This window comes from Diabrotica virgifera, chromosome 5 (genome assembly GCF_917563875.1).
Source record: "Diabrotica virgifera virgifera chromosome 5, PGI_DIABVI_V3a".
Taxonomy (NCBI): domain Eukaryota; kingdom Metazoa; phylum Arthropoda; class Insecta; order Coleoptera; family Chrysomelidae; genus Diabrotica; species Diabrotica virgifera.
The window spans coordinates 32,296,196-32,311,524 of record NC_065447.1 but is presented as its reverse complement, the minus strand read 5'-3'; the positions used below and the strand labels follow the sequence as shown (position 1 = coordinate 32,311,524).

General features: G+C 33.0%; 1 protein-coding gene across 1 annotated transcript in view; it reads left to right on the top strand.

The window, feature by feature from the left end:
- The first annotated feature begins 1,354 nt into the window (after positions 1-1,354).
- The window catches only part of LOC126884965 (uncharacterized), a 52,084-nt gene continuing 38,109 nt past the window's right edge, over positions 1,355-15,329 (top strand). The window contains exons 1-2 of the mRNA XM_050651346.1: positions 1,355-1,482; positions 6,522-6,822. Coding sequence (XP_050507303.1) covers positions 1,355-1,482; positions 6,522-6,822 — 429 coding nt within the window. The remainder of the gene's footprint in view (positions 1,483-6,521; positions 6,823-15,329) is intronic.

Sequence of the window (15,329 nt, the reverse complement as noted above, 5' to 3'; positions counted from 1 at the left end):
TGGTGTGCTATGAATTATCACTATACAAATTTTTAGCCTTACAGGAAGACCGTTAGTCGGAGAGTTCACTAGCTCTTAAAGGCCTGATCGACGGGCGAGTAAAACCGCGTGTGGTATCGCGTTTGTGGCTCGTCGGTAAAGCTCGCCAGTGTATCATTGCAATACCGCGGTTTTATATACCGACAAGCCTGGCTTGTGGCTCGTCAGTTTGTTTTATTTTTTACTTGGCTCGTCGTTCAAAACCGCGCGTGTATCACGGCTGGCGAGCAAAACCGGCAGTTTTCAGCGACCGTTGAAGTGAAAAGATCAGTTTTTAATCACGGAGATGAACTCTTTTTATTAGAATTTATATATTGCTTACGAGATTGTTCTTATTTATGGAAATGTAAATCGCCAGAGTACAAAAACAAAGCAATTCGATTTACCGCATATGTTAAACTCTTAAATATCGTAAAAAAATGAACCCAACTCAACTGAGCCGATGACAAGAAAAAAATTAAATCATTGCGAGCTTCCTACAGGAAAGAAAGTAACAAGGTTACGACATGTTGGCTGTGGACGGTTGCCATGGCTGTTTTGCTCGCTAGTCGATCAGCACCAACGAGCCGCGAGTAAAACCGTCGTTCTTAAAAACGCGGTATTATGGCTCGCAGGTGGATCACCCACTTTAGACTAAGAAGAGGTACTACAAAAAAAACTTCATAAAGCGATAGGGAAAGACGGGGATAAACCCTCTTCTACCAAAATTCACGGGATAGAATCAGATCATATGCAAGCACCAATAAACATTTGAAACGATCCCGAACCGAGGAGATGAACTACAAAGCTGCAACTAGCGAAATACAAGTAGAAATAATCCATCTTAAAAACTCAATATAGCTAATAGATAATTTTAGGAAACTGCAGAATGCCATGCTACAACCGATCGAGGATATACACGAAGACAGACCAGAAACTAAATCCTACGGCTGCTTTCATGGAAGCCAGGATGGCTTTAGGTAACATTTTGTTGACAATCGGCTCAAAATAGTTAATTAAGGCTTATGAAAGATTTAATCCATATCAAGAAGCAAATCTTTAGGCGATCGAAGGAACTGATCTGCAGACACCTCATATACCTAAGAAATAGATACCTCAATGTCGGAAGAAAAAATTCGCCGAACTGGGAAGTCCTCCTTCTGCTTTAGTCAGATCATCATCAGACCAAAGGTCACCAAAAGAAAGAAAACATTTTCTTCCTCGGGGCAATCAATGCTGAACAGAAAGAGAAGCCAAGGGAATAGAGCCAATCTCTCCTGAAATTTCAGGCAGACCGACCAAGGGAGAAGCATCCTCTTCCTCACAAGTCTAACAAATGCGAAAACTAAAGAAGAGGCAAGTGAAAACCTCTTTAAATGCTAAATTACCTCCTCGAGACAGAGTTGAGAGTGGAGCCAATGAAGCTGGCTCTACCAAATGGACTGGGAAACGACCATTCAAAAGGTAACAATAATTAAAGTCATGCATGCAAATCTTCAACATGCCGTGGCTACGCCGTTTACCATTGGCAGAAAATTTGCAAAGGAGGCTACAGGTGTAGCACTAATCCAGGAGCTTTGGGTTACTGGAACAGATCGAATTGGCGGCCTAGAATCCGTGTCAACCAAGGTACTGTATTGCTCAAATGGAATAAAATCCAGTGCGACACGGCGTAACACGTTCTGTGGAACTGCCCAGGCCTTAATAAGATAAAGCACAATACATTTGAGAATCGTTCACTAGATCCGTACAACTTCGCAGAAGTGTTATATAAGGCCATAATAGACTTTCTTAATAAGGCTGGACTGAAGATACAACTTTAATCTAGAGATGGGCCACAATATACCTTTTAGGAACCTAACTTAATATCAGATCATTTTTTAAGTAATATTATTATTTCTATAAATAATATAAATTGTAATCAAGAGAGATTTGCCAATATAACTTAAACAATATCTCTAACCTGGTGCTATCTTATTAGAAATATGAAACGCAATTGCTTTTGTTTTTCCTTTGTTAATAAATAATTTATTAAGTTTGCTTTACACATTGAAATTAGATTCTGCAATTCATTTTATAAATTCCTGTTTTCATACTACATTTCTCAATTTTCAGGTGGTAAAAATAGGTAGTTAGATATACAAATACCCTCAATATTTCGAATTCACGTCGTTGATTTTTAACGAAAATATTTCATAATACTATACTAAAATATTGTTTACTAATGCTGAAACTTTCCTTGAATAGAAATATTCCATTATGAATTAAAATTCCTGTAGCTAGGATTGTTAGATATGAAACAGAAGAATGCTTACTCAGGCTAAAATATATTATATTGGCTTACAAAATTTTAAAATAAATATAAAAGAGGCTGAAAATATGACTAAGATATATTAAAGGAAGAAAGATGTCGGAGGAGTGTTTGAGTCTGTTAAGGCTTTCGCACGATCTATTATTATCGAGAGAACACCTCAGAAAAAAAGAGGAGAGCGTTGTGAAAAAGTGAAAAAAAAAAGAGGATATACCCTTTGTTAAGACGACACTGAAGGAAGTGGTGAGGTTGATCAATGTCAACGTCACTACAATAAACTTGAGATCAAGGTAGATGTGAAAGAAAGATGTGCAAACTAGCTTCTATTTGATAAGGAGTTCCTGTTGATGTGCAAGAAACTGATTAAATGTATGAAAAAGTAAGATTAAAATGGGTATGATGGGTAGCAAAAGACACAGTTTTCTATATATAGAGAAACGGTGTCATCTTAGTGATGAAAGGACACGTCATATGCCGATAGTGTTGAGAGACTACACGCGCACCGAGGATATAGTTTTAGTGGCTTAGTCAGAGGAATTATTCCATTTGGGAGTACCTATTTGATTGAAGTGGTCGCAAAAAATGGAATCACTGGAGAATACATTCATAGTAAATGTAAGGTATATGCGGTACTGGGCGTGCCGGTATTCGGAGAGGCGGCAGTTGTAGTTACACGTGGCTACTCTGATTCTTTTTGACATCCTAACCGATGTTACATTAAGGATCCCTTGAGCAAAAGGTAATGTCCTAAATATCTTAGTAATATAGTTTTGTCTTACGTTTCTGAGAGAAAAATTATGGTTGCAAGGGGTGTGGTTGTGTTAGTAGAGTGCCGGCAAAAAAAATTTTACATTGCCAAATAAATCACTAAAGTCGAAGCTAAATTGCATGTGTTCTGTCTGAGCTTGTTTAGCGTTTGTGGGGAAAGGTGATGACGTACTTGCATCGGCAGGTATCTGTGCTTTACTGACCGTGCTTATTTACTTTAGTTTATTTTGTGTGCTTGTGCTGTACATATAGTTGACTTTATGCAATTAGACAATGTGAAATTTCTTGAAAAATTGAAGTAAAAACTATGGGGCGAAAGAAACGCAAATAAAAAGAAAGTTCGTGCTTCAACTTTATATGAGAAAAGGTAATTATTACCATAACACGTGATATTGGTGTTTCAAAAGATTTGAAACGGTCGGATGTGTCGTAGTCTTCTGGGACTGTTCCGGAAAGAAGAACTCGTTCTGGAGCTCCTAAAAAGCATCACCTAAGACTGACACCATCATCAGGGTGTAGTAATTTTGAACCGTTCCATACTTGCCACAGAGCCCAAAATTAAATATCCTTATAAAGTATTAACATGTAAAATTAAAATAATAATTATCCTAATATATGCGTTTTATTCACCACGTAAAGATTTCTTGCCGGCACTGTACTTACGGTCAAATTGAGTGAAAATCTAGGAATTATGAAGTCCAACAATTGTTTGCTTATATTTTTAAATTAAATTTTAAGCGTATTAAACGTTTTTGTTCGTAGTTAGCAATATGTTTATTCATGCGCATTTAAGTTTTACGTCATCCTTATTTGCCGATCGACAAAACTAAAGCAATTTTCATCACATTTTTTTTTAATTTTTGGTTTTCCGTATAATTACTAAATCCGTTTACCACAGAAACGGAAACCCAATTATCTACATCAGTACGCACTTTATAATTATACATGAAACAAAATCAAATAGCCTGAAATACTACTCGCAAAACAGGTTTCGGATAATGGTAATTTTCACGTTACATTCCAAATGCAATATCTATTCGCGAAACCGAAACGAAAATCAAATTTACTTGGAATTTTAATGGTTTGTAGAAGGTTGGAATAGTCCAATTGACTGGATATTTATGATAGGTAACGCTATCGGGGTTTAACATGAAAATAACGATTGTAAAACATGAACGAAAGTTGTAAAGTAAAGTTATATCTAGCTTTAACAGTTGAATTTAGTAGTCGTTACTATTATTTATAGCATTTATTTTAAGTTTTTTCCACTAGAATACACTATGTGATATTATAAACTAAGCGCCTCTGGAATATTAAAATATAAAAAAAATAGGAGAAGGTATCGCATCTTTTTACTTCAAATGCCAATAAAAATCCGAAATTTTAATAATTACCAAAGTTTGGCTCTGTGGAATTATTTTTTCTTCTTTTATGACCTCTGGGAACTCCGCCCATTTAGCCAGCAACACTTCTTAAAATCAACGCCTAACCAAACCTACCATACACCAAGACCATTACGAATCCAATCGAACAATCAAGGGTAGGGAAGGGAAAAAAAACTTTTCGCACCCAGGGGTCGTCCAGGGTGACTAACCACGGGATACTAAGTAGGGATACGGGGTATATTCTAGTTCAATCAGAGGGTGCAGCAAGAACTTCTACCGCTTTCGAAACTTATTATTCTCTCATCAAGAGGCACATATGCTGCTCTCTCTGTCACAACCAGGACAAACCCCGGCGTGCAGTTACGCATTGCAACGAACGAAATGGCAGGGATGCCCTAGCGGTAACTGCTAGCAAAAGACTAAGTTTTCAATCTAGAAAATGATTTCAGAATGGAAAGTAAATTATAAATTGTAAAATTCCCTCATCTTCTTTAGTCTTAGCATCCGTTATGGCTTGCAAATTTTAGAAGCCTCGGAGGTGTAACCAGAGAAACTTCCCATTGTTTTCAATCTAGTGGGATGTAGAGTAATATTTTTAGTATTATTTTATGTGCTACTAGATTGAAAATTTAGTCTTTTGCTAGCAGTTGCCGCTAGGGTATCCCTACCATTTCGTTCGTTGCAATCCGTAACTGCACGCCGAGGTGTGTCCTGGTTGGGTCAGAGAGAGCAGCATATGTGCCTCCTGATGACAGACTAATAAGTTTCGAAACCGGTAGAGGTGCTTGCTGCACTCGATTGAACTGAAAAATAATGCGGCTGTAGTTTCGTGTTGCAACGAAATTGAAAACGGTTATTCATTTTTGTTTTCTTTTGAATAAATTAAGTGGAGATAATAAAATACAGCTTAATTAGTTTGTTTAAAAGGCCATCATCATCCGTTTGCGTATGTTTATTCCTCTTGGAGTCGCCAGAATGGCCTTTGGTGTGCTCTGAATCAAACAAAATCCAGCTGTCTAGTAAGCAAATTAATACGAAATAGAGAAATGAGAAGTCCCCGATCTAAACAACAAATCTGAAAATTGTCTTGGAACCATATTCTGGTCACATCCTTACTCTCTATATTTTACAATTCATAAGGTGAGGAGAAGACGAATACAGGAGACGAAAGGGACTCTACAATATGCAGTCACATTCTATCTATTCGTTCAGGAAAAATTCCAACGAAAGTTGATTCGTTGTACTCAAAATATGAGTAAAATGAAAAAATTTAAAACCGCGTATATGATTAATTTCAGTTCAGGGATTATCCACCATCCCTACACATTCGTTTCGGTCTCTCCAGACTTCTTCAGTAGGGCTGCATGAACACCTCTGATAACCCCTTTAGAGTTGTTTATGTAACCCTACAAAAAAGGTCTGCAGAGACCGAAACGGACGTATAGGGATGGTGGATCATCTCTAATAGTTCAGAGAAATAAGGAAAGAAAAATATCCTGTTGGTGACACAACACCCTCCAGGCCGAAACCAACTTTATTGAGTGGTATGGACATCTATAATAATAACCTATATGTTTCTTGCAGCCGATTTTGATGATATACATAGTTATAAACAAATGAAGATCAAAAAACGGTAAATTTTCGCTTTTTTCGTCCATTACCAAAAATTTAAGCATTTTAATCTTTAACTACGGGCTACGGTGTACACAGTACACCATGCGTGTTAAGTTGGTTGTCGTTTCTTAAAACTATTTTCTGCGTTTACGGCGCTCGACGTAACCTATCAGTATAGTATCAACCATTATGTGTTACAGTCGATACGTGATTTTTGATCGAATAGTTGAGTTGTGATAAAAAATATCAAAGTGAGTTCCCGAACGGTGCCTTCAGTACACCACGCACATAGTTATGTAAGTAAATTTAACGAATGTTAAACTTTAAATTACCTGCAAACGAGTTATTTTCTGTGTAGTAAATGTTACATTGTACTTTTTATACAAAAATGTGAAATGGAAACTTAGGAGAAATATTTTTTATAGGGATCGAGTGCGTGTTAGAAACCCTAAAAGTCTCACACAAGACGAGCTTAGAGCTATGGCTGAAGCATTGTTCGAAGAAGAACCTGAGGAAGAAGTTAGGGGAGAAGAGGATGCTAGTTCGTCAGAAGAAGAGGAAGAAATTACGGAAGACAACGATTATAACACTGAGTCGGAGATAGAACTAAATGATAAAGAGTCTTCTGATTCAGATAACGAGAGCGATGGTGAGAGTTTAGAAAGCGATGAAGATGAGTATTTTATAGCGAAAGATAAACAAACAAAGTGGTATAAAAATTCAGTGGTGAGAAAATTTAGCAAAACTTCCAGCAAAAATATTGTAAAAATACTTCCTGGGCCAAAGCTGAGTGCTAGGGTTATTACCAATGAGAGAAGTGCTTTCGAAAAAATTTTTAGTGACGACATTATTGAAAATATAGTTGAGTGTACAAACTTGAAAATTGCAAATATGCGAATAAAGTATAACCGGCCGAGACGGGCTAAAGACACAACAAAAACAGAAATTATGCCATTTATCGGACTACTACTTCTTGCAGGAACTGAAAAGCAAAACCATACACATTTTCTTGAATTGTGGACTAAAGACGGAACCGGCTCAGAAGTATTTAGAGCGTGCATGAGTGCTGATCGACTTTTATTTTTGCTTGCTGCTCTAAGATTTGATGACAAAAATAGTAGAGGGATACGCAAGGAAACTGATAAGCTTGCTGCTATTCGAGTTACACTGGATCGTTTTGTGGAGAACTGCAACAATAACTACTGTTTAGGAGAAGAAGTAACAATTGACGAAATGTTAATACCTTTCAGAGGTAGATGCAGTTTTATTCAATATATCCCGTCCAAGCCTGCAAAGTATGGGTTAAAAGTATTTGTATTGTGTGATGCCCAGACATTTTATGTTACAAATTTAAAGGTGTATTGTGGTAATCAGCCACAAGGACCTTACAACAAATCATTTAAACCTGCTGATATTGTACATCGTTTACTTCAAGACTGGAAAGGGAAAACCGGAACTTGACATGTGATAATTTGTACACAAGTTACTCATTGGCCAAGGATCTTTTGAAAGATAAAGTAACAATGGTTGGCACACTAAAGCAAAATAAACAGAAGCTGCCGTTGGAGTTCCTACCACATAAAGAAAGAGAAGTTGGATCGTCCCTTTTCGGATTTCAAAAAGAGGTAACTATAGTGTCATATGTCCCTGCAAAAAATAAAGCTGTGCCTTTGATATCAACCGTGCATAATGATTCTGCAGTAGATCCGGAGAAAAAAAAGCCAAATATAATTTTAGATTATAATTCTCACGAAGGAGGTGTCGACACAGTAGATAAAATGTGCGGTACATACTCGGTATCAAGGAGAACGCAAAGGTGGCCGATGGTTATATTTTTCAGCTCCTAAACATCGCAGGAATTAACAGCCAAATCCTGTATAATGCTGCAAATATAAACAATCCTCAAAAATATAGAAGGATATTTTTAAAGGAATTATCTTTATCTTTGTTGAGACCACACCTTTCAGAACGAGCTGAAATACAGAGTTTGCCCTTAGATTTAAAACTATTCCTGAAGAAATATAAAGCTACTGTAGTGGAACAAGAAGAAGAAGAACCACCAGCAAAAATACGAGGAAGGCGCAATTGCTGCGGAAGGCGTAAAAATAGAGTGACAACCATTTCGTGTCAGACATGCAGGAGAATGTTTTGCAAAGAACATTCCACCATTATTTGTCCTGAGTGTATTAACTCAAATAACCAGGAAGAAGACGAAAGTGAATAAAGACTCGTATGTGTTTATTTTTCTACCTAGTTAAAAATTTAAAAATTTTCGCATATTTTTTTAGGTTGGTGTTTCAATATGTAATAAATTACTGTTTTCGTTTTTTCTCACTGGTTTACCGTTTTTAATTATTTTTTAGTTTTATTTTTTATTATATAATAACTAATTATTGATTAAACACAAGTTGTGCAATTTAATATAGTTCTAATTATTAAAGAAATTTTGTTTCTGTAGCTATTTGTAACTGGTGTATAGAGTACACCGCGCCCGTATTTGAGATTCATGGTTGGGCGCCCGTAGTTAAAGGTTAAACAAATTTGAGAGTAAGAAACTCATAAATCGTATAAAAAAATTTAATATGGCGTTCGCTGAATATGTGTATCCTTATTGGTTGCTTAGAAAATTGCAAAATAAATAATAAATTTTGAGTTTTTATAAATATTCATAACTTATGTAAAAATAAACTAAGAACCTTCTTATTACACGGAATACTGAAACTTATTGTGCTTAAATCACACCCTAAATGTCAAAGCAATTGGTCAAATAGTTTAAAAGTTATTTAACTTGTTTATCCCAAATTAATTTTTTTTTGCAACACTATAAGTCAGAAAATGATGAAGTTACAATAATACTTTGGATAGTTTATGAAAGAAGAAGATTTACACTATTAATTTAATTAAAACAAATGACATAAACAATTCAAAATATTGCAAGATTATTTTGCAAAGACATGTGAATTAAAAAGGGGGGCTAACTTCGTCCCCAATTGTCCTAGGACAACTGTTTTTTTAAATGTGTACAAAAATTCAGTCTTTCTAAATATGAAAAAATAACTTTTCTACGGGTAACGGTTAAAAAGTTATTCTAATTGTTTATAGGTAAGCAAAAAATCGACATGTTTTTGCAAAATAATTTTACACTGTTTAAAATTACTTTTTGTCATTTTTTTTTAATAAGGTAATACTATAAATTATGTTCTTCTTTCATAAACTGTCCGAAGTATTACTGTAACGTCATAATTTTCTAACTTATAGTGTTGAAAAAAAAATGAATTTGGGAAAACAAATTAAATAACTTTTAAACTATTTGACCAATTGCTTTGAAATTTAAAATATAATTTAAGCACAAGAAGTCTCAGCATTTTGTGTAGTAAGAAGGTCCTAACTTAATTTTTACATAAGTTATGCACATTTATAAAATCCCAAAATGACTTATTTTGCAAATTTCTAAGCAACAAATAATAAGGATAGACATATTCAGCGAATGTCATATTGAAGTTTTTTATATGATCTATGAGTTTCTTATTCTCAAATTTGTTTAGAATGCTTCACTTTTTAGTAATAGACGAAAAAAGCAGAAATTTACCGTTTTTTGATCCTCATTTGTTTATAACTATGTATATCATCAAAATCGGCTGCAGGAAACATAAAGGTTATTAATATAGATGTCCATACTACTCAAAAAATTTGGTTTCGGCCTGGAGGCGGATGTGTCACGAGAAAAATCTTATTTCTCTGGACAATAAACTGAAATGAAACATAAGCTGTTTTTAATTAATACGAAATAATTTGCTATTTAATATATTTAAACAAGGAGAAATCTAAGGAACAGAAGCACTATAGATCTCTTACGCTGGAAAGCAAAATTCTGGTAATAACCTGAAATCCGAGCCTTCTACAATTTTCAAGGCAAACGGAGCGATAAGTGATATACAAGGGGAAATCTACAATTGCATTCCACACCTGTCTATTTATCTAAGTAAAAATCCAACGAATATTTGCTTCCTAGTACTCAAAATGAGAGAAAAATTAAGGTAATGAATGAGTAATGAGAGAAGCTTGATATTTAATTTGTTTCAGAGAACACCGCCATCCGTTTACGTGCATTTTTTCCTCTTGGACTCGTAGTGGTGTATTCTGAAGTGATAACTTGATTCCCTCTGTTCATTTTAATATACAGACATGTCTCTTTGTGAACTGTTCATCGATTTTCCACGAAAACTTTTCGTTTATAGATTCGCAAAGTCTGTTCGTTTGTGCGTCGCCGCTCCTGCAATACTTAGAGCCGACTTACCGATGGATTCGCATGCAGTTTTTCTTCTTAATCCAAATCTGAAACCGTCACTTCGATATCTCTAACCATCTTTGAGATAACCGACCTCAAAGTCCAAAATGTGACGTCACAATCATTCTTTAAATATTTATTTTCTGCCGACACACTAAACTACAATCGTTGCTAGTAAGTAAACTTAGTCCAGAGAAATAAGATTTTTCTCGTGACACATCCCCCTCCAGGCCGAAACCAAATTTTTTTAGTTGTATGGACATCTATATTAATAACCTTTATGTTTCCTGCAGCCGATTTTGATGATATACATAGTTATAAACAAATGAAAATCAAAAAACGGTAAATTTTCGCTTTTTTCTTCTATAACCAAAAAGTTAAGCATTTTAAACAAATTTGAGAAAAAGAAATTCATAAATCGTCTAAAATATTTCAATATGGCGTTCGCTGAATATGTCTATCCTTATTGGTTGCTTAGAAAATTGCAAAATAACTAATAAATTTTGAGTTTTTATAAATATTCATAACTTCTGTAAAAATTAACTTAGAACCTTCTTATCTCACGAATTGCTGGGACTTCTGGTGCTTAATTTATATTTTAAATTTCAAAGTAATTGGTCAAATAGTTTAAAAGTTATTTAATTTGTTTTTCCCAAATTAATTTTTTTTGCAACACTATAAGTCAGAAAATTATGAGGTTACAATAAGACTTCTGACAGTTTATGGAAGAAGAACATTTATACTATTGACTTAATTAAAAAAAATGACAAAAAGTAATTTTAAACAGTGTAAAATTATATTGCAAAAACAAGTTGAATTTTTTATTTACTTATAAACAATTAGAATAACTTTTTAACCGTTACCCGTAGAAAATTATTTTTTCATATTTGGAAAGAATGAATTTTTATACACATTTAGAAAGGAAAACAATTGTCCTAGCACAATTAGGGACGAAGTTAGCCCCCTTTTTTTAATTACATGTTTCTGCAAAATAATTTTACAGTATTTAGAATTATTTTTTGTCATTTTTTTTAAATTAAATTAATATTATAAATATACTTCTTTCATAAACTATCCAAAGTATTAGTGTAACTTCATCATTTTCTGACTTATAGCGTTGCAAAAAAAATTAATTTGGGATAAACAAATTAAATACCTTTTAAACTATTTGACCACTTGCTTTGAAATTTAGGGTATGATTTAAGCACCAGGAGTCTCAGCATTCCGTGTAATAAGGACGTTTTACGTTAATTTTTACATAAGTTATGAATATATATAAAAACTCAAAATTTATTATTTATTTTGCAATTTCCTAAGCAACCAATAAGGATAGACATATTCAGCAAACGCCATATTGAAGTTTTTTATACGATTTATGAGTTTTTCACTCTCAAATTTGTTTAAAATACTTAACTTTTTGGTTATAGACGAAAAAAGCGAAAATTTACCGTTTTTTTTATTTTCATTTGTTTATAACTATGTATATAATCAAAATCGGCTGCAGGAAACATATAGGTTATTAATATAGACGTCTATACTACTCAAAAAATTTGGTTTCGGTCTGGAGGGGCTTGTGTCACCAACATGATATTTTTTTTCCTTATTTCTCTGAACTAACTGGTTTTAGTCTCAATTTGTTAAGCAAAGCATAGGTTATTTACATTTGAGTTTGACACTTCGTGAATGTTAAACTAAATTTTTAATTAGGTATTATGTAATAAAATATACATTACATTTTTTGATAATTAATTTAATTCTTATATAAAATAAATAAGGAGTTTAAAAATGGAATTTGAGTATACTTTGAAAGAAAAAATTTACAAACAACTTTAAAAAGGTTTGTACCAGTATGCGGCCTCCCCTTTAATATGAGTACCTAATGCCAAATGGACTGATCCATTTCCATCTATTGTTGACAATTCAAAAGTAGTTTACTACACTTCATCAGTAAAAAGTATCTTTATTGATTTCACACTATTGAAAATTGTTATTATACTCTGGGCTAATTAGCAAAATACAAGGAAAAGTTATTTACCAGCAATTTTTTGCTCGAATCGAATCTTCTTATTGTATGTATTAATAATATAGATATGCAAAGTCCGCAGATAGTGTGCTTCTTTTTTTATAAACAAAATGGCGCCCAAAAATCGTGTTTTTTTCAATTTTTGCTCTATAACTCCAAAGATTTTAACTTTAGACCAAAAACACCCAAATAAAAATTCACCGAAATTAAATTCTGCATAGAGACGTGTTTTTTCCGATTTACTTTGACGAAAACTTTTCCCGGAAAAAGCGGGTTTTTCCAACAAAATCTTTAATTTTCAACCAAACTTTTAGATAAGTAGTTGTTAATTAATAATTAAATAACTTAGTAAAGTAAAAGCCCTTTGCGTGTAAATTGTAATTACAGAAGTCTATGGAAATTGAATGAACAGTTTAGCAACAATTAAAATGTTAATTAAAAATTACGGTCGCTATAATAACGACAATAAATATGATGTATAAGGATAACTATGATTTTTTCATAAAAAGACACTATACATATCTAATATACTTTACAGGATTGAAATTGGACTGTTTAAGCGGCCTCAGGAATATTTTAAAATTATAAACAATTTTTTGGTTTATAAACAAATAGAATATCTCAGGAAATGTTAAACTAAATTAAATTGTGAGAACGGTATTCGAAAGAAAACGTCAACATGCTTCTCCTAAAAGAAAAAACGTTTAATTATGATGAGCAGTTCCTGAGATACAATCGGTCAAATTCGATCGGAATTTACGGCAAATATATAAACAATAGTATCATAATTTTCAAACCATCACCTTTTTATTTTTGTCCTCTTTCTCCACACCAATTTTTATATCTTTAAAGTCCTCATAACATATATTATTATAATAAAAACTATCGATAATACGTGTGAAAATTGCCAAAAAAAGCAAAATTCCAATCAAAAATTAGGTTGGAGAAAATGTAACCCTCAAAGTTCAAAATCGGTATACGTTAACAAAATGCATTTTCTCGGCTTCCCATCGAGCAATTTCCTTCATTCTTTTTTTGTTCCCTAATAACTCGAGTAGAGCCATCGAACTAACGCATTATTAAATGTCAAACTTGCTTTTGTTTTGCTATAATAGATGAATTTATTTATAAGAACAGAAAATTACATATTTTTTCCAGTTGTAGGCTTTTTTTTTAGATAAACTTACTACAAGTGTACCTTTTAAAGTTAAAAACATAAATATTCTCATTTGAAAGCTGTATAATTATTTAAACAATTTTTATTTAAACAAATTAATATATTGTGTTATCATAAATAAATAATTTATTATAACCAAACAAAAGCAAGTTTGACATATAATAATGCGTTAGTTCGATGGCTCTACTCGAGTTACTTACGAACAAAAAAAGAATGAAGGAAATTGCTCTATGGGAAGCCGAGAAAATTGTTAGCGTATACCGATTTTGAACTTTGAGGGTTACATTTTCTCCAACCTAATTTTTGATTGGAATTTTGCTATTTTTGGCAATTTTCACACGTATTATCGATAGTTTTTATTATAATAATATATGTTGTGAGGATTTTAAAGATATGAAAATTGGTGCGGAGAAAGAGGACAAAAATAAAAAGGTGATGGTTTGAAAATTATGATCCTGTTATTTATATCTTTGCCGTAAATTTCGGTCAACTTTGACCGGTTGTATCTCAACCACTCGTCATAATTAAACGTTTTTTCTTTTAAAAGAAGCGTCCTGCCGCTGTCTTTCGAATACCTTTTTCACAATTTAATTTGGTTTAATATTTCCCGAGATATTCTATTTGTTTATAAGCCAAAAAATTCTTTTTAATTTTAAAATATTGCTGAGGCCGCTTAAATAGTCCAATTTCAATTCTGTAAAGTACGTTAGATAGGTATAGTGTCTTTTTATGAAAAAATCATAGTTATTCTTATGCATCATAATTATTGTCGTTATTATAGCGACCATAAGTTTTTAATTAACATTTCAATTGTTGCTAAACTGTTTGTTCAATTTCCATCGGCTTCTGGAATTATAATATATACGGAAAGGGCTTTTACTTTACCAATTTATTTAATTATTGATTAACTTATCTAAAAGTTTAGTTGAAGATTAAAGATTTTGTTGGAAAACCCGCTTTTTCCGGGGAAAGTTTTCGTCGAAGTAAATCGGAAAAAACACGTCTCTATGCAGAATTTAATTGCAGTGAATTTTGATTTGGGTGTTTTTGGTCTAAAGTTAAAATATTTGGAGTTATAGAGCAAAAATTGAAAAAGCACGATTTTTGGGCGCCATTTTGTTTATAAAAAAAGTAGCACACTATCTGCGGACTTTGCATATGTATATTATTAATATATACAATCATAAGGTTCGATTCCAGCAATAAAATTGCTGGTAAATAACTTTTCCCAAAAATGGCCTATTCTCCGATAATCAGTCCAGACTATTATGAAATGTTGTTTCTAATTAAAAATTATGTTCTGATATATTATGCAATTACATCCTTCTAAGGAAAAAATATTTGAAGATTTTTCTCAAATTATGGATCCATCCATACAACACCATTTTCATTTATAACTCTTTTATTTTTAATTTGACGAAGAAAAGTTATTCTTCATAATAAGCTCTTCATATGATGCAACCATCATACAGTGCGGTGGAATAAGTGTTGCCCCCCCCCTATTAACTTGTTTATTTTAAGAACATAAGCAAAACGCTCGGACAGGTCGATTTTTAAACTAACCATAGTATATTATAGCATCAACGTTTCGAACTTTACGCGATCCCCCTTCAGGTGACAGGCATAACTTTGATTTTTTTAAATAGGAAAGTACATCATGTGACACCGCATTTAAAAGCTCTTGAAATACTGATTTCAAAAATTTATAATATTTTAATCCTGTTTGAGAGCGTAGGCGCAAAATT